Consider the following 19,024-nt stretch of genomic DNA (forward strand, 5'->3'; position numbering starts at 1 on the left):
TACAAAAACTAGAAAGGAGGGCCACAGAACTCCTGCCCTCATGTCTCTACTCTGGCGTCCAGTTTAGAACCAATGTCAAAATCCTTCTTCTTACATATAAAGCTTTAAATGACTGAGGCATTACATACTGAACTATCTGAACTTATAATTACATACAAGACACAGCAAATATCATCTTCACAAGATACTGATCTACTAGAGGAAGCATACACTGACACAGCACATTGCCGCACCCACCACACAACAAACCACCTCGGCATCCCAAATTAGGAACCGAGCGCAGCTGTGCAATGGGCGACACCTCTGCACCACACTACTTCGAATGGAACAGTGCGAGTTTTTTTTTTAAGTGGAGATATGGATGAATAAAACAGTAGAAGGCTGCACTATCAAATACAGTACCCTAAAGCTATGGAATGATATGCTACATTGAATAAAAGGTGGCCTTTCAGCCTCATCCATTAAATCCAAAGATGAAGACTCGTCGTTGTAATCTAGCATCCTCCAATTCAACATGCTGATTAACTGTTCTTTTTGCTTTTTCAGTCATTTGTACAAATGTGTAAGGATTACAATAATTATGAACTGTTACTGACCTTCTCTTCTTGGTATCCTGCTGCAGAACTATTACTCCTGCCACTAGGAAAGATACCAGACATTGAGGGAGCTTTGGAATCCAAGGATAAAAGCATTCTGTCTTCATATTAGACTGCCAGCACTAAGTTATATAATACTGTAAAATGCCAAGGAGACAGTGGGCGACTAGTTGGTGAGCTCTTTAGAAATGTTACTGTGTCTGACTTTATGTTATAACTGTCTGTGGCAATGTTTTTTTTTCCTCTTTTTCATAGACAACATATACGAAGGATAAAATTAATAGACATACAGTGTTTGGATCCATTTATGTTAATCAGTTTAAAATTGCTTATTTATGTTTTTAACCTAATCCACAGCCTCATGTGTTTGCATTATATAACTTGCATTTTACTTGTGAATTTGTCACAGCACTCCAAGCCTGTACCCAGTAAAGGGCGCACTGCAAAAAGTAAACTGAACAATTTAATTTGACCAAAAAAGCAGGCCAAAACACAGCAGATGAGGTAGTGACCAAATCAATACTTTACTTCATTAATGCATGGAAAGCTGGGGCAGTTTGATAAACCATTTAAAAGAAAGGGACAAGACAGTGTGTTCCAATTACAGAGAGATCACACACCTCAGCCTCCCAAGGACAGCCTATGCTTAGGCACTAAAATGGACATGCCATCTGAAAACTAGGCGTCATATGTGGGAGGAACAAATATGGGCCAACTGTTAAGACCAACTCTTTGCTCTTCACAGAATATCAAGCTACAACTGGGGCTTGCAGAGTCTCCACGTTGGCTATTTAGGAGTTGCACCTCAGCCATTTGCAGATGATGTTGTCATTTTGGCCGCCTCAGAGTGTTATCTCCACCACACACTGAAGTGACTTGCAGATGAGAATGACAGTCAGTTGTGAATTACGTGATAAGTGGGGAGCACCTTTCCTAAATGCTGCAGTGCAAATCTCCTAGGGTCTTGTTTGCTCTGCAGTCATCTTTTTTTTTATATTATACCAGATTGTAATGTTAAAGGGGAAGCTACATCCTTAAACAAAGCATTTTATTTCTCCACTCAACCCCCACCTCCACCCTCACTTATAAGATCATGAGCTTCCCTGTACTAATCAAATAAATTTAAAAGTACAAGCGCCCAAAATAAGTTTACTGTAAGGGGTTTGCTTGATTCTTTCTACAAGAAGTTAGAAGCTCATGATCACTGAAAGGCCTCAAAACAGAACCAAATATTTCTCCACATGGTTAGTTACGATAACTTGAACACCCAGTACATACTGAGAAGAGTACAAACATTTGAAAGGATCTGAACTTACCATAACTTCTTAGCCTGTTAAGGAAACACAGGAGTTCAAAAAAACATTTTACTTGAGACATTTTAGAGGAATGTCAGAGACAACCACAGCAGCACCTGAAGTGGCTTGCCCAAGTAAAACAATTATTTAGCTGCCCATCAATAGTGATGACTAACATAAAGAAAGGCAGGATTGCAAGAATCATTAAATAATTAGAATATTCTTTTGTTCCACATGGGTATCTGCAGGTGGTCAATTTCCAAAAACCTTCAAAGCACACCTGCTGCTCATAAATAATAAGGTTTAAACACTCAGGGAAATTATTTTATTAAAAAAATAAAGTTGGAAGTCATTCTTTGTAATGTTGATATAACCAGTGCAATTGTATGCCAACTGAACATTTTTTCACTGCACTATAGTCGTAGATGAAAGATAATTAAGAAAATAGCCATTTCCAAATCTGATCCTCCAACAATGGCGTTATCAGAGAAGGTGGACTTATATTGGTATTTAAAAATACAACACTGTTGTCTCGCATGGCTTTAGTGACTGCAACTGCTTCACATTCTCCGTTCTGCAGTGATGTACTTGGTGAGGAAACTACTGATTTCAGAAATGTGCATCATTTCCCTGATACTGGTGTCACGATTTCTGAGCTGGGCAATTCCATTCTCTAAGGTAACATCATTGACCATGATGGTAAACAGTACACCCATCTCATCATACCTGCAAAAAAAATGGAGATGCTGTTTAAGACACATCACACCCCCAGTGCATTGCATCATGTCAATCTTGCCTCAATACCATACATCAAAACTCCAAACTCAGGAGACACCATTCAAAAATGAAACTGAGCAAGTACCTTACAAGCTGCTGCTCCATGGAGATGGATGCAGTTTCTAGGTAGCCAGGCCACACTGAAATTGCTCGCTCCAGCAGTTCTTGAAGTAACCCTTCACAAACCTATGTAATAAAGTGACGCAGTCATTTACATGAGCACAAATGTCTCGCTTGGCAGAGGCTAGAAACAGGCCTGTATTTCAAAAACACCACCATCCTGTTAGCTCTTCTCTTCCTGTCACATTGTTCTTACTACTTACATTGAAAATAATTTTCAAAAAGTGTCCTACCTGTCGAAGTTCATTAGTGGGGCCCCTCCCCATATCCAAAGCCACCTTTACTGGAGTTAAACTGGGATGAAGCTTTAGCACCTAGTACATGAATTAAAAAAAGCTAGATTATGGAACATATCAGCAGAAAATGATAGAAAATCCAATAAAGCTATAGTTTGTAACTTTGCGTTATTGCAAATGCCATTTTGAGTGACTTTCAAAATAGCCACCATATTCCATGAACAGGATTATTTAAAAAAAAATAAATAAATAAAGTCCCACCCAAAATGTATAAATCAGACACCTTTCTCTGCAACAGTCTTCGTTTGGTGTGTACACTGCCCATCTCCTGGAAGGAGTTATGCAGATAAGCTCTCACACCAGTGTCCAAACAGCTGCTTATAGACAGCACATGCGGTATTACTGCTTTCCTCCCTTCACGGCACTGAGAAACAAATATACACATGAATTAATGGTAGAAATCTACAAGCAAAAACTAAAGGCTTTCACCAAAAATCCTTCCTAAAGCCATACCTGCAGCTTGGCCTTGCTCCCCACACACCGGCTCACAAGCACCTCATCTCCTAGACTGCAGAGTGTTTCTAGGGTCTCTGTTCCTCCTGAGAAGTTATACTGGATTCTGACTTCTCGGTTTCCATCTGCATTTTGTAATTCACTGCTGCTAAAATCTGATGGGCTGACAGCAAACTATGAATAAACACAAAAAAACAAACAAAAAAAAATCTATAGCAATGTCTGTTACAATGCAAAACCTTATTGCTACTTCATCAGACAACCAGAGTCCTTTAAAATCATTTACAAATGTATTTGTTACAATTCATGCAGTACAACTTTATTCAAGAAAAATGAAAACTTGGAAAAGTGCCGCTTAGAGTACTATTCTCTTCATATCAATTTCTAATAATGGTGCCTCATAATGTCAAATATATGTGTTCAATTATTGTGATTATTTGTGTATTATCTTTGTAGGATGTCTGAAATAAACCAACAATAGCACACCATACAGACATCAACAGTTTGAAGTAGAACTGCTTCATGTGAAAATATGAAAAAAAAGAAAGATAGCCTGAGCTATGTCACCAGGCAGTCCATTCCTTTTTAAAGGGTCAGGAAATCAAAGAAGCAAAGATTGAAGGCACCACATAACAATACACAATAATATTAGGCTGAATAACCAGACATTTTTGTAGTTTAACAAGTTACAATCAAGTTTTTACTGTATTTCCACTTAAAACTACTATTCTGTATTAAATGCATTTCAAATTGTGTGTGTAACAAGAGATATTCATTCATATTTTTCCTGTCCAGCATATTCAGTACAGGGACACAAGAGTCTGTTTACCTTGGTAGCATTAGGTACAAGGCAGGAACCCAGATGTGGTATCAACCTATAAAAGGATACAGTCGCACATATAAACACAGGGTCACCCCTCAGCCTAGTTTAGGACTGTGGAAATCCTGTGCCTATTAAACATAAGGTGACAACCAACCCTGCAATGGCTTGTCAGTCCATAGCCAAGTAAGAAGCATGCTTTTTTTTGTACTTGTTGCTGCATCATAACTGTACATATGGTACCCAGGTAATGCTTGAAGGACAAAGAAGTGTGATCAATCCCCATCCCTCAACACTACTGAAAATGGTTACTGGATATCATTGTAGTTACTGAAAAGCACACAAGATCTCTGCACACCTTTACCAGGATCCACACTTATTCAGCCTTTAAGAGGTACTCCATGCTTTTTCTTATATCCCATTATTTTGACACTTTCCAAGGCCCATTTCAAAACAATAAATAATTTTTACATTTGGTACTTGATTTTTTTTTTATCATCATTTACATTTTTTTCTGAAAATTCTCAATGGTGAAATTATTTTTTTCTTCTTGCCCAAGTAAGTCTACCTTATCTGCTTCAGCTGTTCTCTATCATGATTACAGAAGGCAAGGTGAAAAGGCAACCATTGTCACTACTGGGCAACAATTCCATATTGATATAATGGAATTCATCAGATTTCAGAATTGAAAGAAAAAAAAAATCAATTTTAAGGCTCCACGTAATCCAATACTGGGCTTCAGAGGGATGGAGTGAGGTCTTGTCAAGACACCATCACAGAACACACTTAGTCACACACCCACATTCACAAACACAAGGGCAATTCAGTATTGCCAATAAGTCAAATGTGCAAACTTTTGTAAGACGGACAAAACTGAACACCTAGAAAAAAATGAGCACTGGGAGAATGTGCGAACTGGACACAGGTATTATGTACATTGTCATTTGACAGAAGTAAATTGAGGATATGAGATTGCAGTGCTAACCACTTATCACCCACATAAAACAATTCAAATAATTTGAGAAAAATGTTGAAAATGGTCAATTTACAGGCTATCACAACAACAGACATAAAACCAGAGTGGAGTAACTTGAAATTGAACCTTGTGTAACCCTATTGATGTTACAAAAAGGTCAGCTTCCCTTTTAACAATCAATTTTAAGTGAAAGAGCTTCCTTACTTCATGGTCTCCATCTTGAATTAAATGCTACCCTTAACTGGATAAACAGCGTTGAAATTGACTGTTCCTCATCTGAAAGATTTTACAATTACCTTTCTCCACCACAGCATTCTTTGACGCAGCCAGTATTCAAGCCACTGCGCTGATGTCCGAGGAGAGCAGAACCACACCAGTGATGCCATGAAGCTCTCCCCTGTCCTAAAGGGGACAGCCAAAAGGTTCACATTTAGTATAAGCCTTGACACTTTGAGCGAACACAAAGGCCAAAACAATAAGCTGACAGCTAACATCCGCATATGATGGAGGGTTGCAGACAACTCTAGTATATGCTGAAGCTTAAGAGTCTGTGACACCTTATACCATGACCTATAGATGGCTTTATCTGAACAACTAAATTTCAAACTGAATAATTGTACAAGGAAACACATTCAATATAGTTATTTAATAAAGCAAAAATACAAGGAACTTTCAAAATGTTTCTGCACTTTTTTTTTTTAACTCTTTCAATTCAGAATTTCAAAAACAAATTACATCACTTTTCTACAGTCACCTTCCTTTGCGATGCAATTTTCCAGGCATCGTACCAACTTTTTAATGCCCAATTACTACTCCTCCCGTTTTCTTCGAAAATATAAAAGTGCAGAACTTTTTTGAACGTCCGTCTCATTTTGTGCATCAACTGCACTTAAGCCATTTAGCTTCCTAACAGAAGTTACCTACTTGACGTTGCCATTAGGCTCTTGAGCATGAATAGGTCTGTAGCATGTGCCCATCTCTGCCAGTCCAAAAGGTAACTTCCTGTTTAGCAAGGCCAGTGAGGGAACATAATGTTCCAAAGCCCCTATACAAAAAATAAAAATAAAAAAAGGAAAACTAAATACATCTGCACCTTAGCAATAAGCTTGTGTGAAGAGGATTTTGATGACATTAATTATAATGTAAACTGTTTGTCTTCTTGATGTGCTCATACTGTACCTTGCAACAAGCTTGTACGAAGACCAATCTGATTGTGCAGTAAACTCTCTATGGATTTGGCCATCTCTTCCTTGTTAAGCTGTGAATCATGGAGGATGGTGTGCAAGGCATTCTTGTCTATTAAACCAATCGGAGTACTAGTGGCAGCTGCTGCTGGTCTCTGCTGGTGCAACGTGTTGATCCCAAATACTTGCTCCCTTAAACTGACAACTGACCTCCACCACAATTCAGCTAGATTGTTCCTCAGCTCTGTCCCGAGTGGCCCATAGCCCGAGTCATCCTCCATGATGAAGTGTCTTTGCTGGCAAAGCTTAGTCAGTTCTTGAGTCCAGGCATAACTGCTAACAGGCTGGGCTTGCAACAACCCAGGCAGAAGGACAGAGGGCTGGCATCTCCTGACACAGCTGGGTAGCCGTGTCATGAGGAGAGCACTTACTGGCTACACGATAAAACCACTGGCAGATAAAAAAAAGAAAGAAAAAAAAACAATTAGAAAAGCAGCCACATCTGGTGGGCCCAAGACAAAAGTTCTAGCACCCAGGAGTGCAGGCATGAGCTGCCTATTGCCTGCCAGGAGAAAAAAATGCATATATAGTTCAGAACAGCTAAAAAAGAAATGTTTTTGTTGATTGAACAAATAGTGGTTGCTGGAGCAGCTGAAGGTATTCTTTTTTATTTCCTTGCACTCCAGTTATTCTGTTATGAGTGCTATAACTGTTAAGTAATATGTGGATTGTCCCACATTGATTTCCTTGGCTTTGTTGGGGAAAAGAAATGTATTTCGAAATCCTTAGCCACCTTTGCAAGGCTAACAAGAGTTATGTTCGTTCTGCAAAAAAAATCATAATCATCTATTTTACAGCAGTGCCCACTCAAAAGTATTATGGTCAGAGGTTGCTTGCTGCTCTGCTGTTTCTTTAATTTTGTAAACTTGTACACATTTCTGAAATGTGATTTTTTTTGGATAGGCAAAGTAGTCATATTGATTTTGATAACAAATTAAAGTTACATTGTCTCTTGGGAAAATATAAAAAGGGATTCTACATCATGGGGAGTTTATGGCTTATTATTAATATATCAATAAAAAGAATCCTAAGGTCAAAAAACAGCAAAGCGGCTAAAACATATTATTTACTTAAAATCATTAAGTTACTTGTGTGATTTTTAATAGCATATATTAATTGTACACAAAAAGTACTATAACCTACAATGTAACAGACAATAAGCCCACTCTGTGTTCATTATATTATATACTAAGGGCTTTTCGCACTGTGCGTCGATCATTTAAATGCCGGAACAGCAGCTGTCCTTTTGCCACACTGCCTTGTCTCGCATGACATTAAAGTGTCTCTCGCAGGATGTCAAATAATGTTCCAAGAAGATCACATATCGTCTTCTTCCAAGCCTTCCAGGATTTTTTTTTTTATTTAAATAGAGAGATATTAACATAGGCTCACCCTTTAACTGATTAGCACCACAATGGCAACAACTAGTTCAGGGTTTTATTTTTCTTTTTTAACTTTTGAATCTGAGGAGCTAAATTAGAGAATCAATAATATACCATATAATACCATCGGGACCCAAGAATAGGTCATAAAGAGACAAATTTCAATAATCATATTATAAACAAATTGTTACTTTTCAAGCATATTTATAGTGGGTTGGACAATGGATGGATGGCTAAAAGAAAAAGTTGGTAAACAAAGATATGATTAAAAGAATACTCAAGCTATCAATTTTTCAAACCCACTTATCCTGAACTGGGCCATGGAACAGCAAAAGCCTATCCCAGCAAACAAAGGGCGCAAGGCAGAAACAACCCCTGGACAGGGTGCAGTCCTTGGCAGGGCGAAAAAACACACACAGGCCAATTTAGCATCACCTATTCACCCAGCCCTCATGTCTTTGCATGTTCTCCCCATTTGCATGCGTTTCCTCCCACAGTTTAAACTCCACAAAGGTTATACCTGAGACTTGAACCTAAAACAATTATAATCATTCAAAACAGAAATAGAATCCTGAGGCGTATCACTGCCAGCATAAATGCTTAGTGTAAGATTTAGTTTGAGGATATGAGGATTCTTAAGAAAAGTATGAAAAAGTCCCTTACTTTAGTCGCTTGACTTATTGTGCCGGATAAGGAAGAAAGTAGTTTAGAAATTCATTGATGCAGCTTGTGTTAAATAATACTTTTTACATCACATTTTGCAAATGAATCCCACCAATAAAAAAATAAACTATTTTCGATCTCGTTTAGAAACAAAAATACAAGATACCCTGCTTTCCATTAAACAATTCAGTTAACCAAATAAAAAAAATGTATATAGATATATATAGATTTGGTGTTATATGATAAATCTTGCAGTATAATTCGGCCAGTAGACCAGTTTTGAAATGTTTAACTCCCCCGACTGACATGGTGGTAAATACCTACAGCTTGTCGCAACCTTTTCATAATTTCTGGTTTTCTTAGTGGTATAACAAACATGAGCTCCATACTAACCAATGGATAGACGTTTATATAACCGCTTTGAAAAAAGAATTCATAATATTTTAAAATATGTCCACTTACAATCTTCTTTGCACCTCTCTTACAGATTTACCGTAGACTCAATATATGTCATAACAGCATACATGCAATAAGACATTGTCAGTTGTACAAGATGCACACGCTGCCCTTCGCATATCACACTGCCACGGCCCACACTCAGTCAGTCAGTCAATCAGTCAGTCTCTCTCTCTCTCTCCCCCCTCTCTCTATGGTGGTCCAGATCTAATTATGCAATTTTCATTACGCTATAACAACGTGCAACGCAGGATGTTGGAGGAATTTGGACCGCCTGCAGTGCATAGGAACACGATCTCCCAAATCAACGAAATGTTTGACCGGACTGGCAGCGCGAATCATCCGAAATTGTATTGTTTTCCTGCATTGCATTAAGAGTTGCATAATTAGATCTGGACCACCCTGTATATATCTCCCCAATTCATTCCCTCTTCATAGCATCCGGTCAATCGTCGCATTATCCTGCATCCGTTAATTTCGAAATTTCAAACTGGCGCCGCGGTACTTTCCCTACACAAGCTTGCCTGTCATTCCCTCCTTTTCTTCGCTGTCGACCTTCTCAGACTGATTAATAGGTTGTGAGATGGGGGATATTTATTACATTTTCGTGAAACAGACGCGTCAACGGCGTTGTTTCACATGCTGCCATAATAAACTGCAGGTCTTGGTGGGACACTTCGACAGAAAATTCGCACGTGGCTAAACGCGGCTGTTTTACTACACGGACATGTCAGCGACCCATAATTTAAGAAACACTGGTCCGGACTGTCCCGCTTATCTACGTGTTTTAACTAAATACGCAAGTTTCTCCCCTCTCATTTTTAAAGCTGTTTCAACTTATTCAGGTTGAATTAAAAAAGCAAGGAACATTTTCTCTTAAACTGCTAGAATATTAAAGAAACTTCGCTTCGCTATTACAGTTACATGTTCTTGCAACTTGAAAACCTTTAATGACTTTTTCAAATCATATTATTAGAACTTTTCAGATAACCTGTGAAATACGTTCTGCCTGCATCGCCGAGGCGGGCTTTCCGCAGAGACTTGCCTATCAAAATGATTGCAGAGCACTGGAACCGCCGAACACGTCAAAGCGCGCTGCAGCATGGACAGCCAAAGCGAAGTAACCCACTAAACTATAAAATAAAAAGCCAGCGGCAAACTCAACGAGCCTCCACATTAAACACCACTCAACAATGCAGTGCGAGAACACAAGCAATGCTTGATGTTACAGCGGGAACAGTGTACTTCGTGAGCGCTTAGTTGACGCAGGGCATCCGGTTTTATTATACCCAATCAGCTCTCCCGTTCTTAGCATCCACCAATCAAGATTAGCGATTGCATAGCAAATCACGTTCGTCGTCCGTCCGTGAGCTCTGTTGATAGATAATACAACACCGAGGCAATTGCCAGGCCTTTAATATATTGCTGACCAAAATTAGCGTTACTTGCAGTAAAACAAGCAACAACGAGAAGACTTTACCGAAGGTTCTCACTCATAAAAAACTGCAGTACAAAGTTATATGATTAACGCCTTAGTCATGGTCCTTGACATGATGTGGCAAGTAGGGCCGTAATATCTTATCTATTTTTATTAAAGGTTGACCTTGAAGTTATTACCCAGGCTTTACTCGTGACTATATAATGTGTATATCAGAAACTGAAGGCAAATTACCACAAACGCAGGACTTCACCAGATTTCCCAATCTGGCTGCACTGCGAGAGTTTCATCCTAACTTTAGATGGGCAGACAAAAAGTGCCTACAGATAAAAGTGACATACTTGAACAAACACCACATAAAACAGACAAGATGTATTTATTTTCGAAATTTAAAGTTTGGTGCCAATGATTGTAGACTTCTTTGGGTGTATGCAGTTGGCTATTGCATTTACACTACTGAGATCAGTTCTCTTTGAGGCGTTTGGTGTCAAGATCAAGAGAGCTCTCAAAAGCACTCAAGTTTGGCAAAGGATTTACAAACGTGAAGCTTAGATCTATCATTCTGCTGTAAGGAAAATCTTCCACAACTGACAAGATTTCAAACAATTGCTAATTTTCATAGGACTGACACTCTAAATTCAGTCTAAAAATTGTTAAAGGGGGCTTAAAGAACCCCAAAATTTCATTGTGGAATCTACAGGTGATGCTTGCAACAGTTGGTATCAAAGCACATGCATCTACAATCTAACACTCTAGAGCACAGGTGTCAAACTCTGGTCCTGGAGGGCCACAGGTTTTCATTCAAACCATCTTTTTGCTGCATATTTTCTTCTTTTGCCTCCATTTTAATAAACTCGACTCATTCCCCTTAGTGATCTTTTTCCTTAATTAGCAGCCAAAGAATGACAAAAAAAGCCAACACATGACCAGCTCACCTGTGCCCATCACCCTATATCTGAAAATAGAGAAATGTGATGGTCTCTAATCTTACAGGTCACCAAAACATTGACAATGTTCTTAGAGATTTAAAAAAATAAATAAAATGTAACAGTTTTGGAAACTTCTGTTATGGCAGAAAGACAGCAGCAACAAGTAATGGAATTAAATCATCTTAACAGCAAGAGTCAGCATCTCATGAAGAGATTTGTTGGGAGTTTGAAATCCCAGTTTAGCTGGTCATTTGTTGGCTCATTTCACATCTCATTTGCTGTCAATTGAAGAAAATTATAACTGAATCCTTAAACTGTGGCAGCTATTAAAATGAAAAGAATCTGCAGTGAAAACTAATCACTGATGAGGAAAGAGGTTAGAATGAAAACCTGCAGCCAGTGGCCCAGTTTTGATAACCCTGCTCCAGAGAGAGGATTCCAAACAAGTGTTTGGCGCAAACCAACTACAGAATTTCGGCAGGAAAACCACATACCAGCTAAGGATGCTGGTGGAAATGGTTTTGGCACAAATGCACAATACTGTTAAATACCTAGTTGCACCACCACTTCTAAACAGCAAACTGGAATAAAAATCTCCAGGACTCCATGGGTACAGAGAAGTGCTGTATGTTACAGTAATTGACAGCTTGCAGTCAAGAGTTCTACATTTTATCAGTGTTTAAGTAGAATGACGGGATGTTAACACAAATGATCTCAAGACACAGGAAAACGAAACCAGAGGGTTATATTAAGTGACCTAAACCCCTCATTTGAATCCAAACAAGATTTTTCTGGGGTTAAAAATGGTAGTACATGGCAAGAAAATTCACAATTACCTTGCAACTGAAGGAATGTCATATGGAGCAATGATCAATGTCAGAAAGATGTGCATTTATGCCAAAACACTTGTAAGAAAATTTCTACCACCTTGTGAAAGCGAGTAGCCCATTAGACTGAAAAGGCACATTTTCGTTGTATAAAATCCAGCATTAACTTTAGCTCTTGTTGTGTTCACCTGTTTAAATATGCACAAAGTTTCAAATGGGCATACTTTTGGCTGTAGTCTGCTGCTCATGCACTATCGCATCATTTGGATGGATACAGAACCCTGAAGACATCAATGCACACTAAAGCAATTTTTTGTACCTGCTAGAGAGATATTGATGAGGGAGATCTATATCCAGTTGAAACTGCACCACATTCGCCTCCAAACACCATGACACTCAACTCCAGTATTTACTAGCAAGTTTAACATTTATCTTGTCAAGTCATACTTTAAAATTAAAAAGGGTTAAATCACTGGCCTTTATTGGCTCACCACACAATCCCCGCCCATCATAAAAAAAGGAAAACTCAATTCTTTTGTTCCTTTATTGATCAGGCCATGCACTGCCTTCCAATAAGATTTGACATACCACTTTCAACATTTACACTTTAAATGAAGTTTTACAGTACAAAAACCTTTAAGATAAAGGAATTTAAAGTAACAAATTAAATAGTAAGAAAAAAGTGCAACAAGTGTACTGCTGCACTGCAGTCTGTTTAAGTTTACTTCTGACATGTTAAATAAGTCTGACCCTGTTATACAAAAATGTGGTAAATTCTGGATAAGGTTGGACCTCGACTCCCCCAAAAAAAAAAAAGAAAAAAGTTAAATTCATTGGGAATATGCTGGAGCTATGGCGTAATTCACCATTTGTTGTGGCTGCTGGGGAGGGTTCTGTGGAGTAAAAGGAAACGGTTGATGGCTCATGCCATTTTGCACAGCTGCCTGCCCATTAGGTGTAAACTGTGCATTCTGAAAGTTCTGGTTACCATACTGCATGGCTTGGTTTGCAACAGGATAGTTTGCTTGTCCATTGTTTGTGTACCCATTGGCATAACCATTGGCACCATCATAACCTCCAGCGTAGCCACCATTCTGTGCCTTATTACCAAAGACCTTCTTTGCGCCAAAGCCACGGTCATTATCCCGGTCCCTATAGCCTCCAAAATCTCTCCTGCCACTAGAATATCTATCACGACGGTCATCTTTAAATCCACCTCTACCCCTGGAACGACCTATAGGAGGAAAGGAAAAAAATCTCATGAATACACATGTACACAATGACATTTCAGACAATTCTGTAATTCAGTTCAGACCAGAGGACCAAAACTTACCTCCTCTGTCTTCAACCATCTGCATGAGCTTAGGGTTGATTGCTTGGTTGGCTTCACGAAGCACAGATATGAGGTCGTTTGCCTGTTTCATGTTCCCAGGAGTAAAGAAGGTATATGCAGTGCCCGTTTTGCTACTTCGGGCAGTTCGTCCAATGCGATGAATATAGTCCTCAGAAGAATTAGGGTAATCATAATTGATGACAAATTTCACATCTTCCACATCTGTAAAGTGTTGCAGTGTGGCAAACAGGAGTGCATGAAAATTTGCACACCACAACAGCCAGACCAAAAACACAAGTTAGCAAAATAAGGGCTTACTGAGAGAGGTTAGGTCTGCAAAGAAGAATGTTAAAATACAGACTATCGATTCCTTGGGAATACTACTGTGGGAAGAGATAAACGATGCACACTCCACTTGTCCCAACCAGCCAACCCCAGCCACCCTAAATTCCAAACTCCAATGGTGCAAGTCTTACCATCAAGGAGTATGCATTCACTAGTCCATTCCCGTCAGCGAACTCCCCACAAATTGTCAAGTGACATCCAGGTGCTTCTACGCAGTAGGGCCGCTATGCACTCTGTAGCCTCTTCATGTGCCAATATAGGACCTTACCAGCTGTAAATCATTGAAGGCCCCTTCCTTACACATTCATCAGAAGCTTGCTATAAAGGCCACACTGCTCATCTTGCCCAAGACAAAACTAAGCTATATGCCACAGAACTACCACCTTCCCTCAAAACTTCATCTGGGCAAGATCTTCCAAGCAGCTCGTATTCACTTGAGAAAGTGTCTCATTTGGCAGGTCTCGACATGACTTAACAAATGCAGGCGAGGGAGGAACTGAATTGAGAAATTTAGAACCAGCTAAGACTCACTAGACACCCCCAAATGCTAACCCTACACATGTGCCAGTACTCCAATTCTAGATGTGCAGAAGGAAAAAAAGAACCTCCTACTTCATGAGAAATTTTATAACTGTTACAAATCCTTTCGCACGTAACTTTGGCAATTTAAAAAAAAAAAAAGGTTTCCACGCTTACAATTACTCCAACACAGAACATGCAGAGTATGTAACAGCAGAAAACACAAAAAAGTTTTACCAAGTCTGAAATGCATCAGGGTTCAGGAAAAAAAAAAAAAAATACTGCATGAGATCCACGGGCAAGAGCAGGATTTTAGAATGGCCACTGCCCTTTGAAGACTACTGGCACACAGGGCAGAGTTCTGCTTTCACCTCTCTACGTGACTGGGTGGCAGCCAGTCGACAACTTCCAAAAGTCCTCCATCCCCCTCTTGAGTCCTGGGACTGTCATGCCTAGGCCCTGCCACAAAGACTGCACCTTAGGTGAGAGAAACTCAAGAGAATGCACATAAGTTAAAGAAAGCAATTCACTTTCTTTAAGAAAAGCTTACAAACTTCTAGGAAAAAAAAAGTTCTTTATCACCATAATTACTAACCTAAACCTCTGGAAGCAACATCTGTGGCAATGAGGATTGGAGCTTTACCAAACTTGAACTCTACAAAAAAAAAAACAAAAAAGCCACCTATGAGCATTGACCTTTTGTCAAGAGCACATGGTAAAAAAAGCACAAGTGTGCACTACTTACCATTGAGAACCCAATCACGTTCCTGCTGGCTCTTATCACCATGAATACCCATTGCTGGCCAACTAAAATGCAAAAAAAAAAAAAGTTACCTCACCATAGCCACCATCAGTCTACACAAATACCTTTTAACTCACTCACCCATCTCTTCTCATTCGTCTTGTTAGGTCATCACAACGTCTCTTGGTCTCAACAAAAATAATGGTCTTGTTTTCCTTCTCACTCATTATTTCTTCTAATAATCGAAGCAATCTATTTCAAAGTGAAATGTTGAAGGCCAGCCTTTAGCCAAGTAACCAAAAAACCTCTGCTACAAGTATTGACAAAAACAGATTGCTCAAGATACATACTTGTCATCTTTTTCTCCATCATTGCACACATCCACAATCTGCAGAATGTTATGGTTAGCACTCAGCTGTAAAGCACCAATATTGATCTGAATATACTCCTTCAGGAAATCTTCAGCCAGCTGTCTTACTTCCTTAGGCCATGTAGCACTCCACATGAGGGTTTGCCGATCAGGCTGTAAAGGCAACATTGAAACAGCATGAAGGAAACAGACAAATGAACTTCAATATTTGTAAATGCAAGATTCAGGTTCTGTACATACCCTAATCTGCTCTACAATCTTTCTGATCTGTGGTTCAAACCCCATATCTAGCATTCTGTCTGCTTCATCCAAAACAAGGTAAGTGCATCGTCGCAAATTTGTCTTTCCAGCTTCCAAGAAATCTATCAAACGGCCAGGTGTTGCAATACAGATTTCCACTCCTAGAGATTAACAGATAGCAATTAATGGCACATCCAATCCAAAGCAACTAAACACAAGTTATCAATAAAAAATTACCTCTCTCCAGGTCACGTATCTGTGGACCTTTCGGGGCACCCCCATATATACATGTGGACTTCAATCGGGACGCTCGTCCATATTCAGCAGCCACCTGCTGCACTTGTTGTGCAAGTTCACGTGTAGGAGCAAGAACCAAGCACTGTGGATGGAGAGAAAAAAAAAAATGTAGACGCCTCACAATAAGAGCAAAAAGCTAACACAAGGTTATGCTCAACAACAAAAGGGGGAAAAAAAAAATATCTTACAATTGGTCCATCACCATGGCTCAGGTAGGGCTGATGGTTAATATGCACAATAGCTGGCAGCAAGTACTAGAAGAGGAAGGAAAAAACCATTTAATATCTCAGTCTTACAAAAAAAAAAACACACAAAAAGTTAGGCATATACAAGTCAAGTTATGTTAAGTTACCGCAAGGGTTTTTCCGGATCCTGTTTGTGCAATTCCCACCATGTCTCTACCACTAAGTGCTACAGGCCAGCCTTGTGATTGAATGGGTGTGGGATCAGAGAAGTTCTGCTTCGAAATTACATCCATCACATATGCTAAATGGAGAAAAAAGAAAAAAAAAAAAACACTGAATTAGTTTAAGACATCCTGATAAAGGATTTTCAAAAGAAATTAAGGAATTTACTGCCCTACACTTCTAAAGTCTAGATTTATGTATTTTAATAGAAACCAGTCATTTTCACCTTTTAAAAAGGTTCACAGGAGGACTAAATTACTTGCAAAAGGATTTACATACACAATGAACTGGCTTCGAGACCTACAGTTATACTTTGAAGGTAGAATTTTAAAAATGAGTACCCAACATTTAATATCTTGCACAACTACACATCAAGTCAGATGGTATCTCATATGTGGGTGGTTCTATTACCATGTATTTGTACATGCTGGATCAAAAAAAAAAAATCTTAATTCTGAATATTATCGGTAAAAACTAATAACGGGTCTCCTTAATGTCAACACTTACATGGGAAACTTGCTTCATGGAACTTCACTATTGGGTTTGGACAATCTCTGCTTCTCACTGTAACTTCTTTGCTTCTTCTGAATTGCTCTACCTCTTGCTAAGAAAGGAAAACACAAAAGGCTTTTAAAAGTAGAAGACAGGGGGCTTGTTCTAAGTTTTAATACATGGTCGTTTCACAGGGCCCAATATTTTGGAATACATCCAGCCACTTTAGTACCAGGTGAAATCACATTTTGGTGAAGGTTATTGTACACTGTACAACAGGCCCACTCTCAATAGAGAAGCCTAAAAACTCACCGGTGTCCTTCGAGCCACATCAGGATGCTCCTGGTAGAAATTCTTTTCAAATTTCGGCAGCTCATCCAAGTTCCAATGTTTCTTACGGAGTCGTTCTCCGGGGTTGCCAAACTTCTTGCCTTGAGTAGGCCCACCTCTACTACCACCAAAACGGGGCCCACCACCAAAGCTGCAAGGAAAAAAACGCGATATTTTAGCAACGGGTTCCATTACACGGTCCCCGTCCATCGCACTACACCGGTTTCCAAACTCAGGCATTTTAGTGCCACCCACATTTTGCGCTAATCGCCACACTCCCTCCCCCTCCTGTCTGCTTCCGAGCTGCGTCACGTTATCCGGAGATGCGAGCTGCCATTTTGCAGTCTGGCAAGCATCAGAACAAAGAAGCCGGCCGGCATTTTGTAAAGGCAACCATTATAAGGTGCGAGTGTGAAGATAAGCCAGAGCGCTTACTTTTATATTTCACTTATTTAAGTACAAATTTGAAATCAAAACAACGAATGTATATACATTTTATTAACCAAAGCTGGCAAACAACGATAGATAACTCATTCACTTAGCAATAGAAGGAAACTCGGTTCTGCCAGTAACCAGCAACTACCACGGCAGAAACGCCACAACGATAGCGGCCCTCGGGCGATTTTTAACGCTCACACGGCATTTACTTAATTACTTACCTGCGGTCTCTTCCACGATCTCTATCCGAAAATCCGGGCATTTTTTTTCTATTAAATTACAGAACAAAAGGAGTAAACAAAATAAATAGTATTCTCTTAAACTGTACTGTGCGAGTAGCCCCTTTGGGATGAGTCCTGCTGCCACTACACGACACCCGTAAATGTGATGAAAATGCCGGTTCCTCTCGCTGCAACTTGGAGTTTTATAGAAACAGGAAGCATTACGTCATTGCTGACATAACCAGAGTGAGGCGGAGAAACAATGCGCATGCGTGAGGGTGTTATTTTTTTTTCCTCTCTCTTTTTAACTTTGAGGTTGAAAACATACGTAACCGATCAAGTAACTAAAACATTATTTGCTAAAGTTACTGGAAAGTCATTACAGTGTTCCAAATTATAGGCATACGACTTCTCGCTAATATGACATCAGGCTGCTGATGTGATGCACATTTATAGACACAAAATCCAATCTACGGTATCAGCTATTCAGTTAGATATGATTCCACTGAAAGCACACACAACTTTTGAGGGTAAATGATAGATTTTTATAGGGTCATTATTATCACGTACAGATTATGAATGCATTGGAGATGTCAAATTCAATTTGAGTGTTACTACATTATAACAAATGTATATATGCCTAAACAGCAAAATCATACAACCAAAACATAATAATAATAATAATAATAGTCAGATGATTCTACATCACACAGGTCATAATCTAAGGAATGTACCAAAAATCGAGAAAAGGATCCAGCATCATAAATAATTTTATTATACAGGGTGGTCCAGAACTAATTATGCAGATCCAGATCATCCGGATGACTTTGATTTATGCGGGGACGATTCCACTTCGGCGCAAAGACGATTCTTCATGACGTCAGTTCACACACTTCTCGATGGCCCGGGATTCTTCGGGTGATTTTTTTATGTAATAAACTTAATAAGTTACAGCGTAATGAAAATTGCATAATTAGATCTGGACCACCCTATAACCACTAAAGTGGCAAATTAAATA

General features: G+C 39.2%; 2 protein-coding genes across 5 annotated transcripts; both read right to left on the reverse strand.

Annotated features, from left to right (window-relative positions):
- Positions 1-337: 337 nt before the first annotated feature.
- On the reverse strand, positions 338-10,327 carry polg2 (polymerase (DNA directed), gamma 2, accessory subunit). 4 transcript variants are annotated; one of them, XM_039739932.1, is made up of 9 exons: positions 9,085-10,327; positions 6,513-6,967; positions 6,258-6,378; positions 5,630-5,735; positions 3,538-3,711; positions 3,308-3,448; positions 3,022-3,102; positions 2,754-2,854; positions 338-2,617 (listed from the first exon to the last, which is right to left on the reverse strand). In XM_039739932.1, the coding sequence occupies exons 2-9, from the start codon at positions 6,931-6,933 to the stop codon at positions 2,452-2,454; spliced, it is 1,311 nt and encodes a 436-aa protein (XP_039595866.1). In that variant the 5' UTR covers positions 6,934-6,967; positions 9,085-10,327; the 3' UTR covers positions 338-2,451. The 4 variants fall into 4 exon arrangements, with proteins under 4 accessions (XP_039595866.1, XP_039595865.1, XP_039595867.1 ...); XM_039739931.1 differs by having other exon boundaries at positions 2,202-2,617; positions 10,124-10,327; XM_039739933.1 differs by having other exon boundaries at positions 2,202-2,617; positions 10,070-10,327.
- A 2,475-nt stretch (positions 10,328-12,802) lies between these two features.
- On the reverse strand, positions 12,803-18,194 carry ddx5 (DEAD (Asp-Glu-Ala-Asp) box helicase 5). Its single transcript, XM_039739280.1, has 13 exons — positions 18,007-18,194; positions 17,330-17,498; positions 17,033-17,129; positions 16,471-16,604; positions 16,307-16,372; positions 16,059-16,200; positions 15,822-15,982; positions 15,562-15,734; positions 15,353-15,463; positions 15,215-15,276; positions 15,065-15,124; positions 13,606-13,827; positions 12,803-13,506 (listed from the first exon to the last, which is right to left on the reverse strand). Exons 1-13 carry the CDS (start codon positions 18,045-18,047, stop codon positions 13,103-13,105), a joined length of 1,842 nt encoding a protein of 613 aa, XP_039595214.1. The 5' UTR covers positions 18,048-18,194; the 3' UTR covers positions 12,803-13,102.
- Positions 18,195-19,024: the final 830 nt, after the last annotated feature.

The sequence above is a fragment of the Polypterus senegalus genome, chromosome 17, assembly GCF_016835505.1.
Source record: "Polypterus senegalus isolate Bchr_013 chromosome 17, ASM1683550v1, whole genome shotgun sequence".
Taxonomy (NCBI): domain Eukaryota; kingdom Metazoa; phylum Chordata; class Cladistia; order Polypteriformes; family Polypteridae; genus Polypterus; species Polypterus senegalus.

What these genes read in the sequence shown, in the direction of transcription:
- polg2 (XM_039739932.1), bottom strand. Translation starts at nt 6,933, where the DNA reads ATGACACGGCTACCCAGCTGTGTCAGGAGATGCCAGCCCTCTGTCCTT. An exon ending in GAGCCTAATGGCAACGTCAA is followed by an intron (nt 5,736 to 6,257) that starts GTAGGTAACTTC and finishes TGTCCCCTTTAG; the next exon opens with GACAGGGGAGAGCTTCATGG. An exon ending in GGAGCAAGGCCAAGCTGCAG is followed by an intron (nt 3,449 to 3,537) that starts GTATGGCTTTAG and finishes TTTGTTTCTCAG; the next exon opens with TGCCGTGAAGGGAGGAAAGC.
- ddx5 (XM_039739280.1), bottom strand. Translation starts at nt 18,047, where the DNA reads ATGCCCGGATTTTCGGATAGAGATCGTGGAAGAGACCGCAG. An exon ending in GATCGTGGAAGAGACCGCAG is followed by an intron (nt 17,499 to 18,006) that starts GTAAGTAATTAA and finishes TTTTCCTTGCAG; the next exon opens with CTTTGGTGGTGGGCCCCGTT. An exon ending in AGACGAATGAGAAGAGATGG is followed by an intron (nt 15,277 to 15,352) that starts GTGAGTGAGTTA and finishes TTTGCATTTTAG; the next exon opens with TTGGCCAGCAATGGGTATTC.